Raw genomic sequence first — 27,840 nt, 5'->3', positions numbered from 1 at the left:
GTTAGAATATCTGTAGACCGTCTAAAACCTGCATATTATTTGAATGATGATAGTGATACGACATCTGGGGCAGATATTAAGGTTCCGTTACAAATTCCAAGTAGCGAATTGCCACGCGCGCATTGCCACACATACCACGCGTAGTGGAAGAGCTATACGATTACCAGTACGATTTAGGTAATAATAGTATTGTATTTGTAATTGTTTCAACTATTTTATATTTATTAGAATTACGATGATAATAAGTATTCATAAGAGTTCATAGAAATGTATAAAAATACTTAGTAATCAACACATCGTATTTAATAAATAATAGAACTTAAGTAATTTTGAAACGAGTTCATTGTTTAACGTTTTAAGTATGGTATTTCAAATTTATGTTTGTGTTGAGTTTTGATTGAAATGTTTACTACTTAGAAATTTAAGTACTTTTGATTTATGGCTTATGAGTGTATAGTAATAGCCTTTGTAATACTAAACGATACAAGTGTAAATAACGTATTGAGATTGAAATGTTAATGTTACTAAGTGTTAGATGACGTGTAACAATTATCGCACGCCACTTAGAAGAACCAACCAAGTTTTTGTAATAACATAAATAGTTTAACGAAATTAGGTGTTAACTGTTAACCACTTGTATACGATACGTATTGATTGATTTATCTTGTGAACATTTTATATACACCCATCTGTTTATTGTTTAATTTTATTGTAAGATTTTTTTACTTGTATACCCTTTTTATTTTAAGGGGGGAATGATGTAGCGACGACAAGCCAATTTACGAGTTACTGAATTTCAAGTGTAGTACCTACTAAGAAAGTTCACACCATATAGGTTCACACGGTAACTCGTATATAAACAGTTTGTGCGTTATGCATAGACAGTTACGGGCTTGTCGGGACGCGGGTTGGTCGCATAGGTCGAATATTAATTACATACGAATAAATATATGTAGTTAACGAAATATAACCTTTGCGTAGTTATTCATCTTTCATTACACCCGCACATAACAAGCCCCTTCAATTTAAATATTGTACATTCCTAAAATTAAGACTTTATAATGTAAGCTAATGTTTCTATTAGTAGTTTATAATTTTTTAAGTGACACTGAAATGTTTTTAACTTTGAAAAATTATAATGTTAATTACACAACTTTTTGTTTTTGTGACATTTCTTGTTTTGCACCTGTACTCTTCAAGTTATAGGAGCTACAAGGGGAAAGTTAAGAAGTATATTCAATCGGGAGCTGGTGCCGATGATATATATCAGCCTACTTGGTTTGCTTTCGAAGCAATGAATGCTTTTTTGGGAGATAACCTAACGTGTAAAAAAACTAAGAATACGGTAAGTAAGCAACTTTATTTTTATTAGCTAGATACTTAAATATTACCTACTTAAATACATATTTCGTGAATTCCTTTCTTATTTCTATGGCGCTATTTGCTGGTCGCCGAGGCACTGTTCTCAAGTTACGAATAGCGGATGTATTATCTTGATTTGTCCTCCATGATCCAGGTTGTATAAGTACTCCATCGTCATCGTACATGTCAATAGATCCGGGTGGTGTATAGATGTGTAAAGAAGTAGAACTTCGTCTCAAGAAGTTATGTAGTAGTATACAAGTATGTGTTATAAGGCTAGACTTTTCAGGTTGTAACGGAATTGGTTTTCTAAATACTCTAAATCTGGCCGCCAATAAACCAAAAGTATTTTCTACCACCACTCGACCCGAAGATAATTTTGTGCTGAATTTACGTTCTTCAGAATACTTATTGTGCTGACCAGAATAGGGCTTTATAAATGTTCTGAGAGTGCAAAGGATGCGGTGGTGGTAAATTTAAGCTGTTTGTGCACATCTTGTTCCATAAAATACTACATATTTGTAAAAACTCCACCGTCACTTATTCTGCCTTGGCAACCTATGTCAGCAAATATGAAATTGTACTGACTGTCAACGAATGCCAGTAATACTATACTGAAGGTTCTTTTATAATTATAGTATGCAGAACCAGAATTGAATGGACAGTCGAGAACAATATGTTTGCCGTCAATGGATCCAACCGCTCGAGGAAACTTCCTTGCAAATCCTCTTTCAACACGCAGCCATTCTTCTGGACAAGATGGTATCTGCAAAAAAGAAAACATTATATAGAAACTTCCTAAAACAGTACCTAAATATATGTGTTTTTTTTAGGAAACTGGGGAGAAGCAGGCTACAGAAGCTATTGAAGAGAATAAAGACAGCGACCATTCAATCCGCCGACGCAAAACCTCTTCGGAACTGGTTGAAGCAGGAAACGTCGTGAAAGAAGCACTTGCCACCTTCCAATCCACGCTAAAAAGGAATCAATCACAGCCTGTTCTGCAAGAGGATGATTGCGATTTGTGCGGAAAATTATTAGCAAATAAGTTGCGAAAATTATCTGAAAAGAATAAATTGCAGTTGATGCACGACATTGACGGCATGTATTTACGATACCAATATGATGACCCTATGATGTCTCCATCACCACCTCCATGATCGGGCACATCATCATCTACGCATTCAGAGCCTCCATTGCATTATGGACAGGCTCATCAAAATACTCATTACCAAAATAGACAAGTATTATCAGCCCCAGATCCTGTGATGTCTCCATCACCACCTCAAAGACCGGGCACATCATCATCTACGCTTTCAAAGCCTCCATTGCATTATGGACAGGCTAATCAAAATACTCATTACCAAAATAGACAAGTATTATCAGCCCCAGCTTCTAATATCATCATTCGATCCCACCAGCTTATTCGTGCACCACATTATCCTGTCCTTCGTATACCACAGAACCAAGGTGCAAACAAATCTAATCAAAATCTAGATAATATAATTCAGGCAGCTTTTGACTTAAGTTAAATACCTACTTACTGATATTACCGAATTTGTTTTTTATTGCTTTAAATAAATGTCCTAATGCCTCTTCCCCTCGGACCGTCGTTAGATGTACACGTTTGCGCGGTTGTTTTAATTAATTAATTGTTGTTATAAAAGTGATTTAATTCAAGTACGAAAATAGGAGTGCATAACTTTTGAAGAGGTTCGTTGTACGCCTTTGAAGAAAAAATAGCAATCTCCTCAGTAGTGCTGCTGCCCTGGTACTTTTGCAAAAAATTGGCCACTCAAGAGGTACCGTAAATCTCATTTGTCTAAACTTTATCAAATCAAATGAAAGTGCACCCAACAGTCTGCACTGAATAATTGCTATTGGAAGCATATTGGAACTTGACTGCGAGCACGATTTTGACTCTTTTCGAAACGAAATAAAGGCTATGTTGGTGCAGCAACAAACGGAAATTAGTAAGATTCATAATACTCTCGTAGAAATTAAAACTACAAATTCTAACATAGAAAGTTCTATGTCGTTCCTAGCGTCTCAGAATGAAGAGTTAAAACAAAAAATTGAACAGTTAGAAGTGCAATCTAAAAAAGATAGAAATTATATTACCATTCTAGAGGACAAAATTGAGGATATGCAACGAGAAACACGTAAGACGAACATCGAAATTAAAAATGTACCTAAAAATATGAAAGAAACTAAGGAAGACTTATTGAACATGGTTTTATGCTTATCGAAGAACATAGGTTGTAATATCGATAGGAACGATATCAAGGATATATATAGAATTCAGAGTAAACGAGACATAAATAAAACCCCTGTTGTTGCTGAGCTTTCGTCTACCATTAAAAAAACGGAACTTTTAAGAATGGTGAAACAATTTAATATAAAAAATAAGGAAAAACTATGTGCAAAACACTTACAGCCGTACAAATAAACGAGTTATAACATTTTATGCAAAGAATAAACTAAGAATAAGGAAAAATCATACAAATAAACACGAAATAAATGTAACCTAGTATAACTTCGTAATAAGTATTCATACTAATGCTATTCCGTCCTTATTACGGCTACCACCCTAGTATAAGTCTGACATAACCGAGTTATAACATATCTTTTAGTACATTGTGCTGTGTTTTACAAGTTTTAGAAGCAATTTTCAATCTAAATTTGAGATAATAGCAATGAGAGTAATACGAGAAGTAGGAAAAGTTGAGCAAATTAATAATTTCATTACGTACCTATTGAAATGGAAAATTTTGTATGAAATGTCAAAATATACGAAATTATGAAAAACCCTTTTGATATTTATAATGATTTATTTATTTACAACATGCGCCAAACCATACATACATAAAACTTATTTCTAAACTTATCACAATAATATACACTTTCGTTGAAAATATAAATCTTCTAAGCCTGGAGTTGTATGTTTTGAGTACCAGTTATTTGGCAACTCTCTATCTCAAAGTGGGTTTATCTTCTGTTCTCCAGATATTGGATAGCGTTATCTATCATTTGCTTGCATATTTAATGATATATTTAAATTATTTCCAATAAATATTTAAAAAATAAATAAACAGAACATCGTATGATGAAACTTCACAACAAATTCGACGAAGTCAAACGAGCGTCAGCAAAATGACAGCACCAAGGCTTAACCGTAGACAATTTCAATGTTTTTCATAATTTTGTGAATGAATTGCGACGTTGCCGCTTCGCGCCTATTGCATAGCGTGAGCATAGATACATCGACGTTATTCCAAATTTATTTGTAAGAAATTATGACATCCTTATTCTTTATTTATTCTTATCATATCTATGCATTGCATAAGGTTTGAATAAGCAAGTTTTTATTTGTACGGCTGTTAGGATTTAGAACTGAAGAATACTCCCCGGTATACGTTAGTGAGCAATTGACAGCTAAAGCTGCCCGTTTGTACTTTCTCGCGCGGGATCTAAGTAAGTCAAAGGATTATAAGTTCTGTTGGACTGCATTTGGAAGAATATATGTAAGAAAAACTGATTATTCACCTATATTAATTATAAAAAATGAATCCAAAATTCAAACTCTCATGCAAGATAAATGACTATATAAGAAGCCAAAATACTATATTTTTTGTTTATTTAACTTCTATTTATATTGTATAAACTATTGTTATAACTCAGTATTAACGTTAAACAATTTTTATTTTACTACTATTACATGTAAAGAGAACAGAACAATTTTCATTAGTACTCAGCTTAATCTAATACAAAAACTCAACACATATATTGTCAACATACTATCTCACTATATATTTGTAATGGACTATATTACACTTTCAACTTCAATTTATACATACACTAAAAATGCACTCCTTACACTATTAAAATCAATATACATATAATAAAATTCTAGAAAAGTTGTGTCTGTACAATGAAAATATGTAAAAAAAAAATTAGCAGGGGTTATTACTAAATCGATCCCAAACCCAAAACTGTCGTTAAAATTTTTTTTGTCTGTTTGTCTGTTTGTCCGTTTGTCCGTTTGTCTGTTTGTCTGTATGTTTGAACACGCTAATCTCAGAAACGGCTTATCCGATTTAAATGCGGTTTTCACTAATATATTTTGGTAATCTTCATTTAACATTTAGTGTTTATTTCATGTCAATCGGTTTATAAATAAAAAAGTTATGACCATTAATTAAGTATTCACGGCGAACATTTGCTAAGGCATTCTATGGTACACTATTATACAGTGTACGATAAAACGTAAGTTATCTGTTATACGCTACAGTTATTTCTATAAAATGTCCAGGTGGGGTGGGGGTGGGGGGGTAAGCTTAGGTAGTAGGGGGGGAGGGGTCAAATTAAAATTATGCTTATTTTTAGGTAAATTTTATACATAAAATGTCCTTTAAATTATGTCGTATTACATATATTTTTAAGCCCCGACGCAAAAAGATGAGTGATTAAGTGTTTGACCGCTATGTGTGTCTGTGTGTGTGTATCTGTTTGTTCCACCGTAGCTCGCTAACAGGTAATCCGAATTAGATGCGGTTTTTTGTTAGGCAGCATATTTTCCGACGCTGGTTCTTAGATAAAGTGTATCAAAATCGGTTCATCCATTTATTATACCTACCTATAGGGGTAAAAGTGGGAATGAAAAAAAATAAAGTTTTCGAATCTAAGTGATATCTATAAATTAAATGAAAGTAAACGTTTTATCAAAATCGGCTCATCCATGTATTTGATATAGGTATAAAAGCGGTAATAAAAAAATGAATTTTGTCAATTATACTCAAGTGACATATGAAATGAAAGGGCATGACGTGTAAAGTTTAATTAGACGTATTTAATCAAAATCGGTTCATCCATTTACTATACCTATATATAGATAAAAGGGGGAATGAAAAAAACGAATGTTGTCAAATAGGGATGCGCCGAATACCGAATACATATTCGGTATTCGGCATCTTTTTCACTATTCGTATTCGGCCGAATTATTCGGTTTAGGTGCTGAATATATTCGGTATGAGTATTTCTACTTTCTTGGCTATATAACTAAATAAATAACTTCATATTATGAATGATTTATGTCATACTATACACAAGTCAAATAAATCCTATGAAGAATGTGTTGAACCTAAGGTATACACTATACAGGGTGTAATCGTTAAGTGTGCACAGGCGATTATTCCGTAACTATAACAGATATCAAAAAACCTTAACCTGATATTGAAAGTAAAATGATTGAAATTACCTAATGAGTAAAATTACAATAATATTTTTTTTTAAATAAAACGAGAAATTTCCAAAAATGTTACATGAAACGCTCCCATACATTTTATTTCCCATACATTTTGTATTCAAAGTAAATGTTCGAGACGACATCCTCGATTTGGAATACCATTGTATTCCACATCGAGCTCTATTTACAGTCTCTAAATGAACTTTCATTAAAATAGAAAATGACATTACGTCCGCTCATATTGCAAACACTAACTTAAAGTAAAAATATAAAACTTTTAAACAATATAAAAATTTAAATATTTTTTTGTTTTAATTTTGTAACGTATTCGTGCGATGTTTCAACACAACTCACAGAGTGCGCGGGCGATATACGCGGGTGGTGGGCGGTGAGGTAAGGCTTGCTCACCACCGAGCCAGCAGCTACTTGCGACCTGTTAGAACCGGTTAACGTACACGTCAAACATTGAACCGAATAATTCGGCCGAATATTCGGTTCGATAAGGTTTTAACCGAATAGTATTCGGTATTCGGTTATTCGGTGAAACCACTATTCGGCGCATCTCTATTGTCAAATTTACCTAAGAGACATATATCAAATGAAAGTTCATATCGGGTGAAGTACAGTTAGTTATATTTTTATCCAATTCGGTTTATCCATTTGTTAGACTACAGAGGTAAAAGTGGGAACGAACAATAATCGAATGTGGTCAAATAATATGCTCAAGCGGCATATCAAAATATAGACCGGGAGATACTGACACAAAATTTCGAGTCATTTGTAACAGGATGGTGGTTCTACAGGGGTCTTAGTACGCAATGACAAAAAGAAAAATGATGGTGTGAACGCTGGTACCGGTGGGTTAGTCGCGTGGGCGTTAGTCGAACTCGTCGGAAAAATAGCGAAAGTCAAACGATTTGTAACACAAAAATTTTAGAATTTACCGATAGCCCATAAAAAAGAAGTAGGCGGTAGTGTCATGCCATACTTTTCCGGTATGACTTACAGCCCGCCATACCGACGCGAATGTGTTGATTTAAAAAAAACAATTATTCAACCATTTGTACCAAGCTAACTTTTGCACAGGTAACCATCGTCGTGCAGCCATTTACGAAAATCGCCATGCCATACTTTTCGGACGATTCCAAATGGTCGCCATACCGCCGAAAATCTGCAAAATTTTTTTATTTCGCCTATCTTTTTGTACCAGTATTGCATTTGGCTTTTTGGAGAGTATTTGATAAAATGTGACCATTATTATATTTGCCATACTTCTAGTAGGGGGAAAAAGTGCTGTCATACTTGAAAAATAAATTTATTATTAATTTATATAAGTGAAGATTTCCAACACCTAGATCTTTGAAATTTTGTATTTATATTCGTTGATCCTCAAACTTACAGGAAAAATAAGTGCCATACTGTTACAAATCGTTTGACTTTCGCTATTTTCCGACGAGTTCGACTAACGCCCACGCGACTAAGCCGCCAGTACCAGCGTTCACACCATCATTTTTCTTTTTGTCATTGCGTACTAAGAACCCTGTAGAACCGCCATCCTGTAACAAATGACTCAAAATTTTGTGTCAGTATCTCCCGGTCTAATATGAAAGGGCAACGTGTGAATTACAATTAGTTAGTAATGTTTTATAGAAATCGGTTCATCCGTTTATTACATATAGGGCACTTTAGGGTAGGACTGTTGATAAAATATCTATATATCGAAATATCGATATTTATTACTAATATTTTTTGGACGATATATCGATAGTTCGGTATTAAAATATCGATATCGATGGTCGATATTTTTTTAAATAATTTTTTTTCCGTAATTTAATTAATCTAAAAAATCATCGTAAACTTAATGTTAGCAGTCGCTTGACAATTTTTTATCATCTGAACGAGTTGCTTCTTCAATCAATCTTTCAGTGCCTAACAATCTTAGGCGCGGGACATATACAAGCGGCGCGGCGCGCATCGGGCGCACCGCGGGCGCACTGCCGGCGCGCCGCGGGCGCGCTGCCGGCGCGCCTCGGGCGCGCTGCCGGCGCGCATCGGGCGCGCTGTTGGCGTCCGAAAATGATATTTATGTAGAGTGGTTAAATGCATATTCTTCATGCATAATTTAGTAAAATTATGTTTTTTGTGCTAAAAGAGATTAACATTAATTTGAAAGTAACGATTTTGTTTTGATAATTCCTTGTAAGTAAATAGCGAGGATAACCCCACGATTGCAAATATATCTTTGTTGAAAATGTTGGAATTTACTTGGAAAATTTTATAGTACTTTTAAAGTAATTTTAAAGTAGTACTGGTGTAATGATGGAAGAAAAGAAGGTTAAAATAACACAAAATTTATATTGTACTAGCGGTCCACCCCGGCTTCGCCCGTGGTACATATTTCGCAATAAAAGGTAGCCTATGTTCTTTCTCAGGGTCTAAAGATTATCTGTGCCAAATTTCATCAAAATCGGTCCAGTACCTAGTTTATGCGTGAAAACCATACATACATACATACATACATACATACATACATACATACAAACATACATACATACATACATACATACATACATACATACATACAAACCTTTCCTCTTTATAATATTAGTATAGATAAAATATGGTTTTCAAACACAGGTTTACATTTAAACCATATAAATCTTATCATTAAAATCTCAGTTCAAAAGTATTTACAGTACTGATCATTCCACAATATTATTACAATTACAAATAAATAAAAAACACAATCAAAATCAGGATTATCTTTATTTCTGACATTGTAAATACATGGGAACTTTCATTATGCTCTTCTTCATTTTCACTTTCCCTACTGCCATCACCTGTGTAAATCATTTCATCGATTAATTCAATTCACCTTTAAAAACAAAACGAAGAAGGGTATGTAATTTAAACAAACAAACACAATTTTAAAATAATTCCACACAGAGAGAACACATTTTTGACTGACAGGCTACCGTCTCCTACCACCCGATTTGTTTTTGATTGTGTATGACCGTGAATTGACCTCTATTTGGATGCGATGGGGGAAGCGCGCCTGCGGTACGCCTGCGGTACGCCCGCGGCGCAACGGTGGCGTGCCGCCTCGACGCCTGTCCAAAATTCTTTCATACAAAATGTATAAGAAGGATGTGGTGCAAAACAGATTGAAGAGGCGCGCTTATGGCACGCCCGCGCCCGCACCGCTTGTGTTTGACCCGCGCCTTAGTAGCCAAACAGCTGAACATATTTAAAACAAAGAGTATTTTTAAAAACTCTTACAGAAAAATATTGGTATTGGTATACATAATTGTCTTATTTAAATTTAAAAAGTAATTACCAAGAACTATAACCTAACCTAACTACTTATGTACATTTGTAGAAAATAAAAATAATGAAAAACGCTGTCGAGAATACGGATACCTTAGGTATTTCAAAACACGACCTACACCAATACGCAGTGTCATATGGAACACTAACACTAGCAATATTAGCAAGCATCTTTTTCTTCGTGTGGTGGCGAAGGAGTCGAGCGACTCCACAGCAGAGCGTCCCAGCAGCCCAACAGCAGAGCGTCCCAGCAGCGCAACAGCAGAGCGTTCCAGCAGCGCAACAAACTATTCAGTCTCGGACAATACCCCAAGAGTGTGTCGATTCTAGTGTGTGTGTGCACCAAAAAAGTGTTACTAGTGTTCGTGCGTCTCCCTTACCCGAGCGGGGAGAGTGTAGTGAAGTATCATGCGAACAAAACAGGCTCAGACGATGGGCAAGTGCGCGATTTAAAAGGAGCGATAGGTCGACGTCTCCAATAACTAACAAACGCTCTGCGATAATAAGTGAATCAGTGGTGGAACTATAATCTTTATGCATTACAAACATTTCCAAACTTATAAAAAATTTTATATATCTTCTGTGGGCCTCGGGAGCATGTTCGAGCAGCGAACAAACATTTTATTTTAAATTACTTATTATCCATAGTTACATTACATTAATGACAATTATTGAGCAATAACGTAAATGAGGTCAAGCTGCCTCAGCATTATTATCGTGCGACGGCCGAGCCGGCCGGAAAGCGCAGTTCTTCCATAGCAGCGCCCGAGTGCTAATCTATCCGCTCGAATCCGCGTAAATTATATATAATTATTAGCGATAATTAAAGTGTTCCCAGTTGTCCCATAATATCATAGCATTCTTAGCAGCTTATAACGCGACCTAAATACAGTCCACATTCGATGTAATACGTAAACCGTACAACATTCATAATTTAATTTGTTTAATAAATCTACTAGACTATAAATTGTGTAATCATTTTTGAGCTGACTTACGATTTTTTTTAAATAAAGCCGATATATCGAAATATCGATATTTTTTTCGATATATCGAACTCCGATACTGATATATTTGAAAATATCAATACATCGAAAATCCGATATTTTAAAAAATATCAACAGTCCTACTTTAGGGGTGACAGTTGTTGGATAAATAAACCAAATGGAGCATCAAACGACTCGACTCGACTATGGTTCGGTCACACTACCAACGGCGACGACGACTACGACCAAAATCGACAGGAAATTTTAATATTTTATTTTTAATTGTGTTTTGCACAATATTGTTAAATTGCGACTGAATGAAAATTTTGTTCGTGGTCGTCGTCGTCGTTGGTAGGGTGAACAAATCCTTAGCAAAACATCATACGCTTCTGTCAATTAGTATCGATAGCGGATTCTATTCCTTTGCGTTTTCACGTTTGTCTCGGCGCTCAGTTGCTGCACGATACATTGTTAAAAACACACATACAAGAAAGGAAGGTAAATAAATTTGCTCCCCTCGACCCTGGTGCCTAAAAAATAATATGACATAAATTAAAAGAAATTTTACGTAAGAAATTAATTAGGCATTTCTTTTTTATTTTTTAGCTCAGTTTAGTCATAAATTTTACTAACAGTTCTTTTAATTATTTATGGCAGTACGTGTTTACTCAATAAAAGTTAAGTAGTAACTACTATACAGTCACTATTCCACGCGGACGAAGTCGCGGGCACAGCTAGTATACTAATAATTATATAAAACTTAAAAATGTAATGCATACTTTAAATGAATTCAAACATTTTATTATAGAGTATGGATAGTTCACTTAATACTTTGCATGAATTAGATAATATAAATATTGCGGAATCTAAGGAATGTACAGTCACGAGCAATAATATATGCCTAGGGGGCAATGTGCAAAAATATCTGTCACTAGAACAAATTCAATAATATCTGTCTGCCCGTATACAGCAAAAATATCTGACATTATTAGGCAGCATAATAAAGTGGCATCAAAATTATATGACGAAAATGTAGAGCAAATAATTATGACAACCTCTCGAAGCATAAATATGTGACGTCACCTAGGAGGCAATAATATCTGACACAATTTTATATTTCTGTATTGTAAAATATAATTGATTCCTCACAAAAAGCATAAATATGTGACACAAGCTTTCCGCCCGCGGCTTCGCCTGCGTTTTCACAGAAATACCGCATAGTTCCCGTTCACGGCATAAATATGTGACATCAACTAGGTGGCAATAATATCTGACACAATTTCATAATTCTGTATTTTGCATCGATTCCTCACAAAAAGCATAAATATGTGACATCAACTAGGAAGCAATAATATCTGACACAATTTCATATTTCTGTATTTTGCATCGATTCCTCACAAAAAGCATAAATATGTGACATCAACTAGGTGGCAATAATATCTGACACAATTTCATAATTCTGTATTTTGCATCGATTCCTCACAAAAAGCATAAATATGTGACATCAACTAGGAAGCAATAATATCTGACACAATTTCATATTTCTGTATTTTGCATCGATTCCTCACAAAAAGCATAAATATGTGACATCAACTAGGAAGCAATAATATCTGACACAATTTCATATTTCTGTATTTTGCTTCGATTCCTCACACAAAGCATAAAATATGTGACACCAACTAGGTGGCAATAATATCTGACACAATTTTATATTTCTGTATTTTGCGTTGATTCCACACAAAAAGCATAAATATGTGACATCAACTAGGAAGCAATAATATCTGACACAATTTTATTTTCAATTTAATATTGAATTAATATAAAATAAATAAATTTTATTTTAACTACGTTGTTTTAAATCATGATTACCATATTAATTAATATGTGCCGTCGTTGTATACTACATATTGTATGTCTAGATATTATATCCTACTAGCTTAACACCCGCGGCTTCGCCTGCGTTTTCAAAGAAAAACACGCATAGTTTCCGTTCCTGTGGGATTTCCAGGATAAAAGCTCTCATAAGCGTTAATCCAAGTTACCTTCTATGTGTGTGCCAAATTACATTGTTTTGTCTTTTATTTGTGTGAAAGAGTAACAAACATCCTTACATGATACGAACTTTCGCATTTATAATATTAGAAGGATATCATATATCATGACAAAATTAAAGTATTCATATACTTATATGAATACCCACTTGGTAGTAGTGGGTATCTATTTTATTTGAAGGTTCAGTGTAACCTTCGTGTATTATTTAGAAATTGTTTTGTTATATTTGACGTTAGCGGCGTTTGACACGATTGCTCCGTTATTCATTTTCATTTACCTATAATATTGCTATTATTTTATTGAGTATCGAAAATTATGGCAAGTTATCATATTATCGTAATTTCGTTTAAATAAAAAATATTTACAAAATATATATATATTTGTCTTTTGTTCATATTCTTAGTTACCCCAACAAAATACAAAACACTAATTCAATAAAAAAACATTTGGCCTTTTTAAAATCCTATCCTATCTTATCCTACTAGTCCTACTATAATCCTACTTCCTATCCTACTAATCTAGTATTATAAATGCGAAAGTTTGTGAAGATGTGTATGTGTGTGTTTGTTACTCTTTCACGCAAATACTACTGAACCGATTACAATGAAATTTAGCAGACATATAAAGGGTAACTTGGGTTAACAGATAGGATAGGTTTTATCCCAAAATTCCCACGGGAACGGGAACTATGCGGTATTTCTGTGAAAACGCAGGCGAAGCCGCGGGCGGAAAGCTAGTGTCACATATTTATGCTTTTTGTGAGGGATCAATTATATTTTACAACTAGCGACCCGCCCCGGCTTCGCACGGGTGCAATGCTGATTCTAAATACACTACAGAAAAACTGTGAACGTTGTATATAAAAAAATAGCGGTCCGCTCCGGCTTCGATAGCCGGGCGGCCGGCCGGTACCGCCGCAAACGCTACGTCCCGCAATTTTTAAATCTGTAATATCTTCGAAAATATTCACTTAAATCATACGGTGTAAAGGGCCATATAGATCTATATTAAATGAACAATGTATTCATGGTATTTGATTGGTTAAGGATTAATGCTGTATTGGTTAAAATCGCTTCGAAAATTAGCCATTATTTGTCGTAAAAAGTAAATGACAAAAAAAAGTTATTGTGGGTTATCCATAAGAGATAGACATATACCATCGCGGACTTTTCTGTAGACCTTTTCAATGTGTATAATACTTAGTACATTATTTTGATAAAACTCGTAGGGTTCAGCCTGCGTTTGCAATGTAAGCGGAAAAAATGTAATTTTTTACAACATCACATTAGAAACCTCAAAAATAACAGTATTTCTCCACTATTTAATGGATGTTATTATACATATAAAACTTCCTCTTGAATCATTCTATCTATTAAAAAAAACCGCATCAAAATCCGTTGCGTAGTTTCAAAGATTTAAGCGTACAAAGGGACATAGGGACAGGGAAAGCGACTTTGTTTTATACTATGTAGTGATACAGAAATATAAAATTGTGTCAGATATTATTGCCTCGTAGGTGACGTCACATATTTATGCTTCGAGAGTTTGTCACAATTATTTGCTCTACATTTTCGTCATATAATTTTGATGCCACTTTATTATGCTGCCTACTAATGTCAGATATTTTTGCTGTATACGGGCAGACAGATATTATTGAACCCGTTCTTATGACAGATATTTTTGCTAATCTGCAAATGGTAATATATTTATGCTTCTGACTGTACTACCCACGATTTTATAACTTTGTACAAAATACAAAAATCCGATCTTACCATAGTATGTCAAAATATTCGTAGTATTTATAAAAATTTGGAAGACTTTAAATTGAATCTTGTACAACTACAAATCTTGCCTGACTTTATTATTCTTAGTGAGTGCTGGCTGGACAGCAACAAATCTTTACCCATATTAAATAACTATACCTCATATAATACGAGTCAACACATAAACCACTGTGATGGTGTAACAGCATATGTAAAAAATATCCATTCAGTAAATGTAAAAGAAATTAATATCTCACAGGCATCTTGTATACAAATCAGTTTTAAGGAATTCATTTTGATCGGAATCTATCGGTCACCGTCTAATATTAATGCTGAAATTTTTATTAATTCATTGAGTCTTCACTTAGAATCCATAAAAAACTGCAAACAAATTATTTTGACTGGAGACATAAATATTAATTTAATTCACAAAGTTAATGAAAGTTTTCATGATAAAACAAATAGACTTAGATATTTAAATATGTTATCAACACATGGTTTACTTCCGGGACACATAATACCCACGAGAGATAAGAACTGTCTCGATCATTTTATGTTGAAAATTGATCCTAAAAATAAAGCTTCTATTGCGGTGATAAAAACAAGTACTTCGGATCATTATACAATTTTTCTAAAAATAAAAAAAATATCTAATAAAATAAAATGTAAAAACAAATATAGAAGTTTTTTTGGATTATGACAATGCATTAAAAAGCCTTCAAAACTCTAACATTAATGATTTATTTTTATGTGTTGATGCTAATATTTTGGCTCAAAAATTAATAAATTTATTACAAAAACATATAATTGACAATACTTTGGTAAAAATTATTCCGAGTGTGCAACGTATTTTGAAACCGTGGATGACTCAAGGGGTATTACGATGTATTCGCAATAGAAATTATTTACAAATAAAGCTTCGATCTGACCCACAAAATCATGTATTGCAAATCACATACAGACGTTATAGGAATTATTGCACTAGTCTCATTAAAAAGCTAAAGCGTAGATATGAACAAGAACAAATAGCTAATGCTGCCGGAAACCCTAAGATGCTCTGGAGAACCATCAATAATATTACACAACGGAAGACATTGCATGATAAAAATGTTGAGCTACTATCTATACAGTCAACCCCTCATAAATGTGTTAACCTCGTCAATGATTTCTTTGCCAATGTTGGAAAATCACTTGCTGTAGAGATTCTATCCCGCCCAGGTTATAGTACTAGCTCGGCCACATATTTAACTTCGAGTTCCCATGGTTCATCTTTTGTTTTGTTGGAGGCTGATGATGATGAGGTTAAATCTGTATTGATGAGTCTTAAAACAGATAGCGCACCGGGATACGATAATATTACTACTAAATTTTTAAAGCAGGCCGGGGATATAATTATACCTATAATGACTCATCTTACAAACCTCTGCTTTACAACAGGAGTCTTTCCGGACGCTCTGAAATTGGCCTTAATAACGCCTGTGCACAAGGGTGGGAATAAAGACGATCCCAATAATTACAGACCCATCTCAGTCCTCCCAGTAATGGCGAAAATTCTAGAAAAATTATTAAATAACCGTTTAACTTCTTACTTACATAAATTTAATCGCAATTTGGTTTCAGACATGGTTTAAGTACTGAAGACGCTGTTACAGCTCTGACGTCTTTAATCGTTAATCAAGTAGATGTAGGAAACAAATGTATAACTGTATTTCTAGACATAAAAAAAGCATTTGATAGTGTCTCTATCCCCATCCTTGTGCAGAAGCTAGAGCAAATCGGTATACGAGGTACTTCTTTAAACCTATTTCGGAGTTACCTCACAGATCGTAGACAAAGGGTCAAGATAACAGAGCATTGTAGTGATGATTCTAAGGTATTTTATGGTGTTCCGCAGGGGAGTGTATTGGGACCAACCCTCTTTTTGCTTTACGTTAATTCATTATGTGATATGTCTTTGACAAATGGATATGTGTTTTCATATGCAGACGATACAGCTGTTGTATTTTGTGGAAGAGATTGGGAAGAAGTACAAAATAGTGCTGAAATTGGTTTAGCTAAAATCGCACAATGGTTAGAAATGCATCTCTTGACTCTTAATATAGCCAAAACCAACTACATCTGCTTTGCTAATTACATTAGAAATCAACCTAATATTAATATAAAAATTCATTCTTGCCCTAACCGTGATAAATTAAACTGTTCATGTCAACAAATCACTAAAGTATCTAACACAAAATATCTCGGAGTAATCATAGACGAACGTTTGTCGTGGCATCTACATCTAGAACTCCTCATGACAAGGACTAGAAAGTTTATATGGTTCTTCAAGACCCTAAGACATGTCGCAACTACAGATTTGCTAAAAATTGTATATGTGTCACTTGTTCAATCGGTGCTTACATATTGTATTACGGTATGGGGAGGGGCTACCAAAACAAAATTTCTAGATCTTGAGAGGGCACAAAGATCTTTACTTAAGGTTATCCATTTTAAACCTTATAGATTTCCGACCCAAGAATTATATTCGGTGTGTGATGTTCTTACAGTTCGAAAGCTTTACGTATTAAATATTGTTCTGAAACAACACAAAAGTTTAAAATATGATCCTAAACTTGATAATAGAAGGAGGAAAACATGTGTGGTTCCCAATGTACTTGTTAAAACCGCATATGCTCGAAGACAACAGGCTAAACAATCTTCTTGCCTATACAACTTAATAAATAAAGCCTTAAATATATATCCTAAAACAGCGAAGGAGTGTAAATTGCAACTAATTAAATGGTTAAAATATAAAAATTATGAGGAAATAGAAGAATTATTAAAATTAAATAAAATAAATTAAAATAAAGCAAAATATTATATAATATACACACTACACACACACTCTCTCACACACACTCTCTCACAAACACACACGCACATTCACACACTCACACACACACATACACACACACACACACACAGACACAAAATACACATTCGTTCTGTTCCCTATAATACATATATCTAAATAGTTTTTACTTATTTCTCTTTATATAAGAAAATGTTATTCGTGTAACACTTAAGTATAATGTACTGTCGGAAGAGCGAGATGTCCTACCACAAGCATTTAATTGCTTAAAAGGATGTCTCAATGACTGTTAAAATGTAATCATATTTGTTACAGAATAAATATTTTTGATTTTGATTTTTGATTTTGATAATGAGAAATATATGGTTGATTCTGCGAGATTATATTCTAGATTTAAGATTTTGTTCTATGTATGCGTATTAAAGTTGATTTAATTTATATACTTACTTTTATTTCATCCTTCAACACTTCACATAGGGCATGGCAAACTTCTGCTATAATTTCTGATATTATTTGTGGTGAAACTTTGAACAAATAATGAAGACTAATGAAGTCGTCTCCTGTTGCTAAGTATCTCAGTGTTATAACAAGACGTATCCGGGCAGGAATGGCTTTTCGCAAAAGCAAATATTCAAAATCATTTAATGACATCCGGGAAAACTTTTTGAATTCATCTGAAGGTTCTGCAATTTTTTTCATTTTCATTTAACCGTTAAAGTGTAATTTTATATAGTTATTTGACCCATCTTGTAGGTACCTACTACATACTAACTATATTCTAACCTCTGACCTCTACGAGAAAATAAGTTGGTATGGTACTGACCTGGTTCTCTTTCTGTGAATAGTGGTAATCCACCATCTCCGTTTTCTGTACTTCTTTTGAATTGTTCGTTTTTTCTTTAAGGCGTAACTATACATTGCTAAAGAGCAAAGTAGTAAAGCAGATGCTGTAGTGGTTTCACTGTCCATAACTACTACAAATAAACTTTGAGAAAATTACAAGACGTGCGAACCCTGCGAGTGTGGACTGTTGGGCAATCGAGGCGCGAACCATATAGGCCATAAACATGTAATCCGAGCGTACTCGGTCCGAGCGCACTCGTCCGAGTTGACTCGGACTCTGCTCTACTTTTCAAGTTCACTCGGATTCATTTTTTGAAAACAAAATGGCGACATCCAAGAAAAAGTGGAGTGAACGGGAGATGGTGAGGTTTGTAAAGCTTTATGAAACGGAGGAAGTGTTGTGGAATGTGAGATTAAAAGATTACAAAAATAAAGACGCACGAAATGCCGCAATACAACGCATCATTCATAACCTCAACATGGAATGTACAATCCAAGATGTAAACAGCAAAATTAATAACATCCGTAGTACATACATGCAAGAAAAAGCCAAAATTAAAAAATCCACTGGGACTGGATCTGGCGCTGATGACATTTATGTGCCCTCATTGGCGTGGTTTGAAATTGCTGACAGATTTCTGTCGGGTGTTATCAAGAGCAGAAAAACCTTTCAGAATGTGGTAAGTTAAATAAATTATAATAAAATTATAATTTTATTTTAGTTAGTAATTAGTTTTTATTATTCAAATATAAGCACGAACATAGAAGGAACTTAGGTAGGTTTTTTTTTAAATATTCTGCTTCTTTGCCATGGAACGGCACCTTCTCCGGTGAAATACTTTGTAAAGTCAGTTTGTTTTTGTTCTGCCAACCGAGATGTATTATTACTTCCTTGTTGCACAAGATCTGCAATATTACTTGAAGAAGGTTCCTGTCTCCAAGAACCTGGTCGATCACCTGTGTCTACAATTCTGACAGGTGCATAATTGTGCAAGGCTGTCTTCATGAGCCAGTTGTGAAGTGCACAAGTTGCTTTGACAATTTTGTCAACTTTATCAGGACCCAAGTATATTGGAATCCAATATATTCAGAATTTGGACGTCATTATACCGAAGGCATTTTCTACTATCCTTCTGGCCCGAGAAAGGCGGTAGTTAAAAATTTTCTTTTCAATTGTTAAATGTTCTGATTAGATAAAAGTTGTAACTACTTGTCGCTAGATGTCGCTGTACCGAAAACGTGTGTTTTTACATCGCGCTATTGAAGTTGTGTTTATCATTAATTATATAATGCATAGATAGAAAATATTTAGTTCTGCTATTCGCCAAGAGATGGCATATTTTTGTTTTAAGGCAAAGTTAGATCACGCTATTGTAATTTTTTTATGAAAACATATATTATTGTAGATTGTAGAATAATAAATTTTTTGTTGCTCACTTGGAACTTTTTGGCCTTGGTTCGAACATTTTTTGATCCTTCGAGCCGGATTCTTTGCAGTGACACAGTTTATGATCACCAGAACATAGAATACAAGACCCAGAAGCTACATGAAACGATTTAGGATTATGTGAACGAGTAACATTTTGTTTAGGATCTAGATATTCTAAGGAACGAAATCGGGTTTTTAAAAATTCCTTCATACTATCAAAAGATGGTAATTCATCTTTCGAACTAACTCTCACTTCCCACAACTTACGCGATTCGGAATCTAATTTTAAGCTAATTATGTATATTATGATTGTGTCCCATGAACTCACATCTATACCTAATGTACGCAAACCGTGTAAGCAATCAAGTGTCGTATCTAAAAGGTTCTTAATTAAATTTGAAGATTATTTTACAATCGTTGGCTGATTCATAAATCGTTTCAAAATACAATTAGACAAAAATCTCTTATTGTCATAACGCTTAATGAGAGTTTCCCAAGATTCCTTATAATTAGAAGCCGTTACAGGAGTATATATCAATAATTGTTCAGCTTCTCCAGATAAATGTGTTTTCAAGTAATGAAGCTTCTCAACGTCGTCCAAAGTTTCATTTTTGTGAATAAGTGAAACAAAAAGATCGCGAAAAGACGTCCATTCGTTATATAAACCGGAAAAAATAGGTAAACTAATTTTGGGTAACTTTACTTTAGATGTGACTTGAGATGCTTTACTACAATTATTACAATTTAAATTATCTTGTTGTGTATTTAACAACTCTTTTAATTCTGATTTATAAGTGAAATAAATGTCTTCTGTTTCGTCGTAAACATCAGCCGTAAAATATGGGTTAGTGGTTGCATCTTTGTCAGATACTTTTTCGATGATAGACTTATGAGTATTAAGGAAAGGAGAATGGGCATTTTACTATGGAAGTTGGGCCTGAACCAGGGGCGTAGCTACCGCCGTATCTGCCGTATCAATTATACGGGGCCCCCGCGCCAAGGGGGCCCCCAATGTGCACTTTTGTGAGAAATCTTTACTTCCTAAGGGCCCCCAAACAAATTTTTATACGGGGCCCCGCCAAGGCACGCTACGATTCTGGCCTGAACCCTTGAGTTGGACCAATACACATGAGATATTGTTTTTATAATAGATCATAACACATAGATAACGGGAAAAATATATATATAAAAATAATCAACCGGGTTTTTGTACAGTCACATCAAGTTTTATTTCTTTGTGTATAATATTTTTTGCAGTAAATAACTGTTATAAGACAATGATAATATCTTTATGTTACTCCAATTCACTTTCACTTACAAATACGTACTAATCTTAAGCCTTCTAATAACCGAAATACACTAATATTATGTTTTGTAACAGGTACCTATACCGTGTTTATTATAATTCAACGTAGTTAGACGTTTTTTGTGGTTAAACTCAGTCACTCCAGTGACATTAGATATATGTATATATTTACTTCACTCGAATTAAAAGCACCGTTATTGTGCGCAAAATAATAGCCAAATAAATAAATCTTTTTGCCTTGACTGTACAAGAACCCGGTTGATTTATTTTTTTATTTTATTTTTTTCGTAAGGTATGTGTAATGATCTATCACAAAAACAATATTTCGTGTGTATTGATCTTAGCCCAAGTTTCAGGCCCAATTTGCCCATTCTCCTTTGACCATTGTGACTCGAGTGCTTCTAATCGAGTTTCAATATAATACTGAGTCAATCTTTCTTTAGGAGATTTTTTTAAGTTGATCCTTTGACTTAGAAAATTTTGTAGTTTACAATTCCAACACTTGTAATTTTTTCAAGTTTTTTCTTGGACTTAGAAAATTTTGTACTGTTTTTAAATTTCATATGTATGTATTTGTTTAAATAAGTGAATAAATTTCAAACACTTGTAATTTTTTCAAGTTCGATCATAGACTTAGAATGTTTTGCTGATTCTTATTTCTTTGTTTCATACATTTGTTTTATTATTGTAAGATGGAAGCACAAACGCCAATAATGGCTCAAGAGGCATCAGCGTCAAAGGTACCACCACGTAGACAGAAAACTAAATTCTTTACAAAAGGATCGAAGGGTTATGAAAACGCGGCTGCCCCACCTTTACCTCCACGCGATCCAAACGCGACTGGACCAAGACCAACTAAGTTGTCTACTGTAGCCACAAAACCACGAAACGAACCCATGTTCTCTGATATAGACATGATGGGGTTTCCGGGCGTAGCACCCTACCATAGGACCAACGAATTTGCAATAACAGCAGAAGGTTTTATACCGTTATGCGAGAAAGAGTACGACATACTCGTCACTCACCAACCATATTTTGGCAAATCTGTTCCTAAATCGGCATGGGTATACTATTGTGTTATGGGCTTATATGCCCGCCTGATTACATTGAAGCAGGAAGACGGGGACTCGTCTTACGACGAGGATACGTTTGCAGGTCAAGTCCTCTCGGGTAATCACCAGCTCCCGGCGCCAATCGAGGCGTACATAAAGGCGGACACGTTGTAGATAGTTGAATATGTCCATTCAATCATTATGGAGTGTACCGACATAAAATTAAAATTTGTTGTTTACATGCCTCAACAAGATATTATCTATGACATTCAGCAGTGGTTTCCTAACATCACTGTCCCTTTACAAAAGAAATATCCAGGTCCAGTTCCTATTGCAAAGAAAAAAATGATGGATTTAAAAATGTTAAAACCGTACATTCCTGCCGAGTATCATAGGCGTAGCGAGGGGGAGCCAGGGGGGGGCAGCTGCCCCCCCCTAGCAGGCGGGCGGGCTGGCGAACTGAGCGAATTTTATTTCACCTCTCTCAAAAGATCCATTATAATAAATACCCTATTTAGATTCCTTAATTTCCGCACTCGATCAACGCTTTTCGAATGAGCATCTGCCAGCCTTCAGCCTAATGTCATTGCACCCAAACACAATGTTATCAATGACCCTCAGTGATTATATGGGGAAGGAACTGATATCTTTAATACAGGTTACCTACTCGGTAATCTAGCAAAGATGCCAGTCTTGAACCGTTGATTGATATATACCTATCATTATACAGTTACCACCAAATGTATTTAGCTCTAAGGTTAGGTTAAGTTAAGACTGAATAAACGAATTTGAATTTGAATTTGAATTTCCAAGAGAATTGCAAAGCATTCACCAATTTTTACGAGCTCGCTATCGAGCCTGAAGCAGAATTGTGGTATAAATTGTGGAAAGACAAGGGGATTCCAAATGAAGAGTTAGAGAAAATGGATTTTACCGACACGGTTAAAGAGGCAAATACTTTCTTCCCCGCCACAAAGAGGGCCATACTTATTTTACTGGCGCAACCATGCACCACGGCCAATATAGAACGGTCTTTTTCCACCTTACGGCGAGTAAAAACGTGGTTGCGGTCTACAATGTCAGAAAATCGTCTGAACGGCCTATGTATGTTAAGCGTACATAGGAAAATGGTAGAAGGAAAGAAAGGCGAAGTTATTGAAAAAGTTTTAAATAGATTTTGTGAACAACCACGCAAGTTACTGTTTAAGTAATTAAAACTATTCTGTTTCTGGTTAAAATTCGTTTCGTCGCGTCGTCCTGCCCAGTAATCAATCTTACACCTACCCTAACTAAACTAAACCTACCCTACACCTACCCTACCCCTATCTATGTATGTGTTATTCTGAGTCTTCAGCTACCTACATACCAAATTTCATCGTAATGTGTTCAGTAGCTTTTGCTTGAAACAAACATGCATCCGTCCACACACACTCACAAACTTTCACCTTTATACCTAATGTATGAAAACATAAATTCAGTTTCTCTATGATTTTCTCAACCTGCCCCCCCCCTGTACAAAATCCTGGCTACGCCCTTGCCGAGTATAATCAATACTGGGAAACTATTTACAATTGGCCTGTAGAGTAAATTCAATTGTTTTATTTGATAAATAAAAATAAAAACTTGCAATTGGTTTGTTTTATTTCTAAAATCCACATCTTTGGAAGAGAAATCAAAAAAAGGTGCTGAAAAATACAGGCAATGAGTATGAATCCAGTTCTGGCAAGACTGTTAATGCTAAAAGTATGAAACCACCGTGCACAGATAAATGCAGACTTTCTTGTTCTAAAAAAATCTCTGAAGAATCAAGACTTCAAATATTTAAGTCTTATTGGGACTTAGGATGTTTACAAAGACAGAGAGATTTTTTAAGCTCTTGCATCACACCTTTGATACCTGCTTGCCGACGTATAAGGACCGATGCAGTGAGACCAAGAAAAGCCAATTGTGGGTTCGATTTTATTAAAGATGGTAAGAGTATACGTGTGTGCAAGATGTTCCTTTTGAACACTTTAGGAATTGCAGAAAGAACTGTACGTACAGTTATTGACGCCAAAGTAAGCGATGTAGGAATTATTCCACAGGATAAAAGAGGCAAACACGGCAAACAAACTAAGATGGATGATGAGATTAAAGAATCGGTTCGTTTGCACATTAATTCTATTTCAAGAGTGGAAAGCCACTACCTAAGAGCAAACACTTCTCGAGAATTCATCGATGGTGGTTTAACTATTGCTCAACTTCATCGTCTGTACAAGGAGCAGCGGGCATCTGCAAATAAAGAAGCAGCCACTTACGATACATACGCTCGTATATTTAATACTGAGTTCAATATTTTTTTTTCTGTCCAAAGAAAGACCAATGCGATCTTTGTGAGTCGTATAAAAATGCCGATGAGGAAGGTAAAAAAAAAGTAGAGCAGAACTTCCAAGAACATTTAAAACAAAAAAGTCTAAGCCGGAAAGAGAAGTCAGATGATATAAGATTGTGTACGGAAACAGGAAGTAATGTAGTAGTCGCAATTTATGACTTGCAAGCAGTTATCACCTCACCTTACCTAAATAAACTTTATTTTTTTAAATAAAATAAACTTATCAGACAATGAGTTCGTTTTGTATTTAATTTATTTAATATGAAGTACGGTATTTAAAAATGGTTTGTTTTTAATATAAATAATACTGTATACTATTATAATTTCAAATTAAGAGAGCTTTATTCAGGAATACACTCCTTTTGCTTTTATTTTAACAGAATTGTTTTAGTACAATGTATTAAACCTGACCTTATCTCAAAACAAATTATAAAATTGTAGGTATGTTTTTACGTATTGAATTACTTTTATTCCATAAGTTGAACAACCGGCCGGCGTTGGTCGGTTGTAGGTTTTTTACGTTAAATAAATGAATTTTATTTTAGCATAATTTATTTTATTGTTTGCTAGGAATTATTTTTACAAGCTTTTATTTAAGTTGCCATGTATGTCTATGTTTGTATGTTCGGGTGAAATCTTACAACTCAATTTTAAGGCACTTGCCCTCAACCGATTGAGTTGAAATTTTGTATACACGTTTAGTTTGGATGACAGAATAATTTTATAGTACTTTCGATCTGATCTGATGATGGCGCCAGAAGGTGGCCAGAGGAACTCTGTAAACAAACAACGCAATCGCATCGCGCTTGGGCTTTTTTGTTTTGTCTACACTAATTACTGTAAGCTTAGCTGAATTAAAAGCTTGTGTTTAAAATCGATTTATGTTAAAAACTTATTACATAATTATTGATTGCTTTTTTACAGAATGAGTAGAAGAGTACATATCATACTAAATATGGTGAGAGATAACAGTAGAAGTATTGGAGAAAATGTTCAAGACGTTGAAAAACATCTGCAAATTGACAATCCAATGTTAGAAGAACCAGATGTGCCTCTGAATGAGTCTTTGGATAGTAATTCTATACGTGACAGTCAGCACAGTGTCAGCTTGTCTCTACTTGACGATGAATGTTTAGAAAACAGACCAAACGTAGTTGTTCCAGAAACCGATTATGATAGCGACACTTCAGAGTCTAAGAGTTCGACCAGCTCTAGTTCAGATTTCTCTTCGGACGATAGCGTTAAAGACCCAGATTTTCTAATGAGGCAAGACTTAGCATTAAGTCATTCAGATTGGGATAATGATTGTATTCAAAATGTAAACTTCTTAACTAAAAGCAGACTACAACAATTATCTCCTCAACCTGGACCCTCTGGTTTAAATAAAGAGAATGAAGAATCTGGACGTAGTAATCTGTTAGCAGATATTTATTTGGACGATGTACTGATGAGACAAGAATCTGAAACTATTGATGCTCAAGCGTTGGTATATCAAGTGTTGAAACAGCCTTTCTATATAATGTGGAAAACGTAAACATTGAAAGAAGAGGTCGCAAACGGAAAGCTAATCCAAACTCATGGCAGAAAAATATGTCGAAACAGTGGCAAAGCATATACGTCGATGTCGAAAATGAAGAGAAACGTGGAAGAAAAGAAAATGGGGTCGGTTTGTTCTGATAAATGCAAGTTTCAGTGTTCTACAAAAATTACTTACCTGGATAGACTAATTATTTTTAACGAATATTGAAATACTGGTGATCTGGCAGCACAAAGACAATTTATTTATAATAACATGACTGAAATATAACCAAAATATCGATATAATCAAATATATATAAAATATCGATCGATTATGGGCGGCGCTAATCATCGCACTAATCCGGTGACGCGCCAGCTCGTTTGCCCGCTAATACATAAAAAAAAGACAATTCCCAGAATACGAAAGATTAATTTTGCCGTTGTATGAACAAGCACCAAATTGATGGCATGTTCATACAACGGCAACGTACTGTAAATCAGAATAACCTTTCATCACCGATATTTGTTTCGTCTCCTTCACCTTCTCCCAATATCTTGCAGTCTCTTCAACAAAATACGGGTAGGCCCGAGTCTTCTTTTACTTCCTGTTCTAAACCTATATGGTTACATAGGAGATATTATGATCCAAACCATGATTCCAAAATGGCTCAATCTGAACCAATAATTGATAACACAACTAACATCATGCAATATCCCCCCGTTATACAACTACCTGAGCAATCCAATACAAATACCACTACAATCAGAATTCTGTCTAATGAAATACCTCAAACCTCACCTCCCCGTACTCAAACTGAATCCATTTCCCAATCTCAAAACGAGTACAATTTAATTGCCAATGCATTTGAGAATGCTTGATTTTTACTGTAGTGTTTAAGAATGTTTTTAATATTAAGCTATGTTTAATTCAAGTAATAACATAAGTAAAAAAATATAAACCTATTGAATGCATTTTTACTCACCTTGATTTCATTCCTTAGTATATGAACCAGGGCTTCTTACTTACATACTTCAGGTACAATTTCTGATATAAGCTGTGGTGATATTTAAATAGGAAGTGCAGGCTCTCATAGCTGTCTCCTGATGCCAGAAACCGTAATGTTATGGCTAAACGAATTCTTGTTGTTATTGATGGTCTAAATTGGGTATCTGCTTTGGAAATAATTGGAGATACTTTCTGAAGTAAATATTCAAAGTCCACTGTTGACATTCGAGTAAATTTCTTAAATTCACCACTGGGTTTAGAATGTAATTCTGATAACTGCTTCTCCATAGACAGTCTGAAATGAAACATAAGCAATCTATTCTAATCATAAAATAAAAGTCAATTTAATTCAGAAATTCACTAAAACCAGCAAACATACCTTGATCGGTTACGATGTATTTCAGTCATCCACCATCTTTTTTTCCAACGCTTTCTAATAACTTTCATGTTTTGGACGTCTAAATAGTGATATGTTGCCACAGCAAACAAAGTTATTGCAGCAGCGGCTTCTACGTCCATTTCGCGGTAGATTTCACGAACGATTGTGAGCATCCCGTTAGTGTGGAGGGCAAAACTTTGCCGTGAATTCATGGCGTGAATTCTTGCGTGAATTCACGGCACTAATCTGGAGCCGCCATAAAACTATCAACGAAGGACAAAAACCGCATAAAATTGTTCAAGCATGCCAAACAAGATGGCTATCAATAGAGTCGGCTGTGTCAAGAATATACC

General features: G+C 34.7%; 3 protein-coding genes and 1 pseudogene across 4 annotated transcripts in view; 3 read left to right on the top strand and 1 right to left on the bottom strand.

Annotated features, from left to right (window-relative positions):
- LOC149905365 (uncharacterized) overlaps positions 1–22,643 on the top strand; it is a 203,317-nt gene extending 180,674 nt beyond the window's left edge. The window contains exons 2-3 of the mRNA XM_090106108.1: positions 21,902–22,390; positions 22,421–22,643. Coding sequence (XP_089962234.1) covers positions 21,902–22,387 — 486 coding nt within the window. The 3' untranslated portion in view covers positions 22,388–22,390; positions 22,421–22,643. The remainder of the gene's footprint in view (positions 1–21,901; positions 22,391–22,420) is intronic.
- Positions 1,236–2,531, top strand: LOC149905367 (uncharacterized). The gene is made up of 2 exons (XM_090106112.1): positions 1,236–1,345; positions 2,196–2,531. The coding sequence occupies exons 1-2, from the start codon at positions 1,295–1,297 to the stop codon at positions 2,520–2,522; spliced, it is 378 nt and encodes a 125-aa protein (XP_089962238.1). The 5' UTR covers positions 1,236–1,294; the 3' UTR covers positions 2,523–2,531.
- LOC149905364 (uncharacterized) lies at positions 1,284–27,840 on the bottom strand (annotated as a pseudogene). The gene is made up of 3 exons (XR_016457120.1): positions 27,488–27,840; positions 27,086–27,403; positions 1,284–2,128 (listed from the first exon to the last, which is right to left on the bottom strand). The product of XR_016457120.1 is annotated as an uncharacterized LOC149905364 (transcript).
- Positions 2,566–5,244, top strand: LOC149905366 (uncharacterized). Its single transcript, XM_090106505.1, has 3 exons — positions 2,566–2,606; positions 3,250–3,793; positions 4,743–5,244. The coding sequence occupies exons 1-3, from the start codon at positions 2,566–2,568 to the stop codon at positions 4,962–4,964; spliced, it is 807 nt and encodes a 268-aa protein (XP_089962631.1). The 3' UTR covers positions 4,965–5,244.

The sequence above is a fragment of the Colias eurytheme genome, chromosome 10 (assembly GCF_061535395.1).
Source record: "Colias eurytheme isolate Ceu_HAF_F1 chromosome 10, ilColEury1 Martin Lab GWU primary, whole genome shotgun sequence".
NCBI lineage: Eukaryota > Metazoa > Arthropoda > Insecta > Lepidoptera > Pieridae > Colias > Colias eurytheme.
Note: the sequence above shows the minus strand (reverse complement) of the source record. Positions and strands in the feature narration are given on the sequence as shown.